At 57.2% G+C, this 5,079-nt stretch overlaps 1 protein-coding gene across 1 annotated transcript in view; it reads right to left on the bottom strand.

The window, feature by feature from the left end:
- Positions 1-3,950: 3,950 nt before the first annotated feature.
- Positions 3,951-5,079, bottom strand: part of TMEM82 (transmembrane protein 82) — a 3,851-nt gene continuing 2,722 nt past the window's right edge. The window contains exons 6-7 of the mRNA XM_005886198.1: positions 4,824-5,011; positions 3,951-4,312 (exon numbers count right to left, since the gene is read on the bottom strand). Coding sequence (XP_005886260.1) covers positions 4,223-4,312; positions 4,824-5,011 — 278 coding nt within the window. The 3' untranslated portion in view covers positions 3,951-4,222. The remainder of the gene's footprint in view (positions 4,313-4,823; positions 5,012-5,079) is intronic.

Genomic DNA, 5,079 nt, shown 5'->3' with positions numbered 1-5,079 from the left:
CAGCCCCCCTCCACCCACCCCGCGTCTCCCCAACCAGGTAAAAGTGTGTTTCTTTTGCTTACAGTGGAATCGTGATGAAGACGGGTGAGACTCTATGGGTCTGGATCACCTCCTTCTCCTGGCAAACTCTGCACCTTTATCACCGCCTCTGAGAAGCCTGCCCTGATTCCTCCAGGTAGGCTTAGGAGTCGTCTCCATCCCATGGCTATGTCCCCAGGCTGCGGGGTTGTACTAACATGCTTTCCCCACAGAAGGGGGACAGGGCTGTGTCTGATGACTCTCCAGCACCCAGCTCAGTGCTTGGCATATGGGAGGGGCACAAGTAGGTCTTAAGCAGCTGATATGCAGATCACGTGAGAAGTCTGTAAAATGTAGTGAGCTGGGCTTTGGGGTCAGACCCACTTGAATTTGGATCTTGGCTCTCTCACTTATTAGCACTGTGACCTTGAGCAAGTCACTTCATCTCTCTGAACTTGAGTTTTCTCCTGGGGAGAAAACAGTAATCAACTCCTGACAAGCTTGTTCTGAAGGCTGGGGGGTGTGGGGCGGGGAGATAATGCAAGAAAAATGCGCAGCACGGGGTTGTGACTCCTCAAGGAGAGTTGCCTATTGACAGCTCTCTGCAAGTGAAATGCAGATGTGCTCATCTTTCTCTGCCTGGGTTGGACCCCCCTTCACCCCCCTTTCACCCCTCCCCACATCGGTTCCTGCTCCATCGCCTGAGCCAGTGCCTCCTTCCCTGTCTCCTTACTCACATCAGAAAGGTGTGGTTGAGGCGGAGTTCTAGTCCCTTCTGGGGTGAGGGGCACTGGAGGCCACGGACAGGCTCTGGGTTAAGTGCCCTACCTCCATCAGAGAGTAACTTGCTCAAGGTCACGTCCATTAGTAAGCTTCATTCAAGCCCAGGTGGTCCACCTCCAAACCCCTTCACTGGACAGGTCAAGTTTATAAGAAATGTTCGGAAACACAGGGGGATCATCAGAGAGTAACTTGCTCAAGGTCACGTCCATTAGTAAGCTTCATTGAAGCCCAGGTGGTCCACCTCCAAACCCCTTCACTGAACAGGTCAAGTTTATAAGAAATGTTCAGAAACCCAGGGGTCCTAACTGAGCCACAGTGAGAGCCTCAGCGATAGCCTTTCCGTGGCTGACTCCCTCGGTCCATCCAGGCCTCCTCAGTGAAGCCCTCTGTAGAAGGCAGCTTCTAGGGTGGCTCCCGGGGATCCCCACTTTCTGCCAAACCCTTGTATAACCCCCTCCTCTCAAGGGTGACTTGCTTCTAACCAACAGAACACAGCAAAAACAGTGGGAGGTTACGAAAAGATGGTGACTTCTGTCCTGTTCTCTCTCTCCCTCACTTGCTTGGTTGCTGGAGGGAAGCCAGCCATCAGGCTGTGAGCTGCCCTATAGAGAGGCTCATGGGCAAGAACTGAGGGAGCGCCCTGCCCAACAGCCACAGGGGAAACCGCAGTGGGAGGTTACGAAAAGATGGTGACTTCTGTCCTGCTGTTCTCTCTCTCCCTCACTTGCTTGATTGCTGGAGGGAAGCCAGCCATTGGGTTGTGAGCTGCCCTATAGAGAGGCTCATGGGCAAGAACAGAGGGAGCCCCCTGCCCAACAGCCACAGGGGAAACCGGGCCCGAGGCCCAGTAGCCCAGGAGAAAGTGAATCCTGCCAACAACCATGGGAGTGAGGTTGGGATTGGATCCTTCCCCAGTCGAGCCTTAGGATGACATCACAGCCTCTGCCAACATCTTGACCGTGGCCTGTGAGAGACCCTAAGCCAGAAGACCCAGTCAAGCTGCATCCTGATTCCCAACACACACAAAAAGTGAGACAATAAATGTCTGTTATTTTAAGCTGCTTGGTTTTGGGGTCATTTGTTATGCAGCTGTAAATAACAAAATACCCTCCCTAGCCCTGTAGCCCCCCCATCACTCTATCCCCTTACCAGATGTTCAGTAATTATTTGTGAATGAATAAATAGAGAAAGGAATGCGGGACACCCTGAGGGACAATGCTATAGCTCAGAAAAGCCAGAAGTGTGTGTGTGTGTGTGTGTGTGTGTGTGTGAGGGGGCTCAGGAGGGAGGTGGCTGGCTCGCCCCAATCCCAGCTGCCCCAGGGGTTGCCATCATGCCCAGATAGCAGGGAGTGGACGCTGTGGTCTCCCACCTCCTTAAGATGCTGGTCAGGGCCCAGGCGTGGGCTCTCGAGGTCTCTGCGGGATCAAGTCCCAGAGTCATGCCCCTGCTCCAGGCCACCCCTTTGCATCTCCCCTGCCCTCTGGACCTCAGCCCTATTTCTCTTTGTTTGGAATGTAGATTTGCTAAATGCCTCTCTTGAGTGATCTAATGTTTATACCCTTGTTGGACTTTTCACAAAAATAATTGAGTAGATAAGAAAAGAATCCCATTCCAGCCCACGTGGCCCAGGTTTTGTTTGGAAAATGGTCCCTGTGCCCATAAAAAGGAAAGGACCTCGAGTCCAGTCCCTCCCAGCCTGTCCCCTCTGGGTGCTAGGCTATACGGGGCCAGAAGGTCAGGGAACCTTCCAGTAAAAACATCAGAACAGTTGGAACTTGGTGCCCAGTCTAGGTCCAGCAAGGGGCTGGCCCTGTGCCCACCTAACTGTGCCATTTCCTCCTAGACGGGGCAGGTTTCCTGCCCAGAGGGAGCTGAGCGCCCTCACAGGCCGAGGGGGCTGGGTCCTATATTGGCGGTGGAGGGGCCCATAGCCTTGTCCCCACCTCAGCTACTCTGGGGCCCAGAGGCCCCTTCTGGGGGCAGGACAAAGCAAGGGGTCAGAGGTGGGGCTCAAGCTGTGAGTTGGGTGGCCACTCCTGGAGGAGACAGCTGGAACCCCCCATCCAGCCTGGGCCGGCCTGCCCTGTGTCCCAGGGTGCCCCAAGGTGGAGGGTGGAAAATCCTAGGCCGGACTGTCTGCTCCAGTGCAGCCTTCGGGTGACCGTGGCGGCCTTTGCTGAGAAGCCAGACCCGTCGGAGCCAGGAACCCTCCAAGAACCTTCTCCAGCCTTCAATCCCCAGAGCTGCCTCACCACCCCTTGGAAGCCCTGGCTGGCCGTCTCCTTTGCCCCATGGGGCCCCTGCTGGGAGGGAGCCCCAGCTCAGTCCCCAGGGAGCCAAGCTGCCCTGTGGGGCTGGGAGTCTGGGCCAGGAGAACATGACTGTGATGGAGCCTCAGGCCACCCCGGACAAAAGGTGGCCAGAGCCACATTCCAGAACCTGCCAAGAATGGACCGGCCATATTTGTCATGCCCACTGTTAGTCTTTCTGGCTCCAATTCTTCAACAAGAAGAGGGTAGCAGGAAGCATGCAAAGCACTTGAGCTCTGGGGGTAGGCCACCTGGATTCAAACCCAGACTTCGCCACTAACTAGCTGTGTGCCCTTGAGAAAGTTATTTAACCTCTCCGAGCCTCAGTTTCTGAATCTGTAAAAAGGGATAACTTGGGGCTGATGTCAGAATGAAATGAGATGATTAAAAAGGCACACAACCCATGGTAGCTGTTCTGATAGGCTCAGAGGGGGACAGCAGCCTACCCAAGGGTGCACAGCAGGCCAGCAGAGGGGTCGGTATTCAGCCTTTCTTCTGTACTCGCTGGAAAAACAGGGACACGAGGCTGAACGGAGCTGAGACAGGAAGCATCCTCATGGGCTTAGACAGGCCAGGGTGCGGGTGGGGACCGAGAGGCCCTTCCAGCATTGTGTTCCCTTCAGCTGTGCCTCAGCCTAGGATGGGACAGAACAGCATCATCCCCCCAAGATGCAAGTGGGTGCTCGTGCATGTGTCCATCCGCCGCACCCCACCGCCTCCTCAGCCACCTCAGTAGTCGACTCCTGACACATATCCCAGGAGCCCACCCGGCCAGGAAGCTGTGTGGTGGGAAAGGCCTTGCTCCTCTGCATGCTCATGATTCCAGCCACAGGGTGAGAAAAACACCTTTATTGTCTGAGGAGAGGAAGGAAGGCTGTAGGGGGAGGCCCCTGGGGCAGGTCTCAGGGCTGTGTGCCCCTGCCCACCCCAGTAAAGGATGAACCCAGTGGCCCCAGGTGCCCCCTCCTAACCCCAAATCCTCCGTCCCTCTCAGGGGCTCCAGTGCGAGTTCCAGGTGGGGCCAACCCTGCCCCCTGCCTCCGGGCACCGTGCTGGTGTCAGGCCTCCAGGTGAGCCTGGGTGGGTCCGGAAGTCCGTTCTGGGGCAGGTCAGGAAGGGGCCGTCCCCTGGGTCTGGGCAGGTGCCGAGGGCTGGGGCTGGCTTGGAGCTGACACGGAAGGCCTCTGGGGTGGAAAATCCTGAGGGAAGGCGGGGAGGAAAGGATGGAGGATACCCCACCAATGCCCCGTCCCCTGGGGGGGCTTCAGGCCTCCATTTATTCAAGGCCTTCCTCCTATTCAGGGCCTCTGGGTCACAGGTCAAAGGTTAACACCAGGTGAGAGAGGGGACCCAAGCTCCTGCCCCCACCCCAAGAGAGGTTTCCCCAGCTCATCCGAGGGTATTTTTTCCATTGATTTTTAGAGAGAGTAGAAGGGAGGGGGGGAGACAGAGAAACATCCATGTGAGAGAGACACATCGATTGGTTGCCTCCCGAACGTGCCTCAACCGGGACAGGGGATCAAGCCTGCAACCGAGGTTCGTGCCCCTGACTGGAATCGCATCCAAGACCCTTCAGTCCACGGGCCGACATGCTCAGCACTGAGCAAACCGGCGAGGGCCCAGCTCTTCTTACACTCGGGCCCGGGGAGGCTCCCAGGCTGTCAGGAGGAGGTGTCAGTGTGTAGGGGACGCGCAGGGTGGGGGGCCCACCTGTTTCTGGCAGAGGTCAAGCAGAGTGCGGACGCCCACCAGGCACCAGAGCTCGCCCAGCAGGGAGATGAGGACACCCAGCAGGTCCAGCCAGCGGCCCACCGTCAGCAGCAGCACGAAGAGGCCGCCCATGCGCACCAGCACTGTCTGGACCTGGCTCTGCAGGCCAGGGTGCTGCCGCTGCTCCTCTGTGGGACACACCGCCTGTCACTGCCCGCCTGCCGCAACCGGCACCCCGAACTGAGGTCCAGCTGGA

This window comes from Myotis brandtii, unplaced genomic scaffold, assembly GCF_000412655.1.
Source record: "Myotis brandtii unplaced genomic scaffold, ASM41265v1 scaffold96, whole genome shotgun sequence".
NCBI classification, from domain to species: Eukaryota; Metazoa; Chordata; class Mammalia; order Chiroptera; family Vespertilionidae; genus Myotis; species Myotis brandtii.
This window is presented reverse-complemented; position numbering and strand designations above follow the sequence as displayed.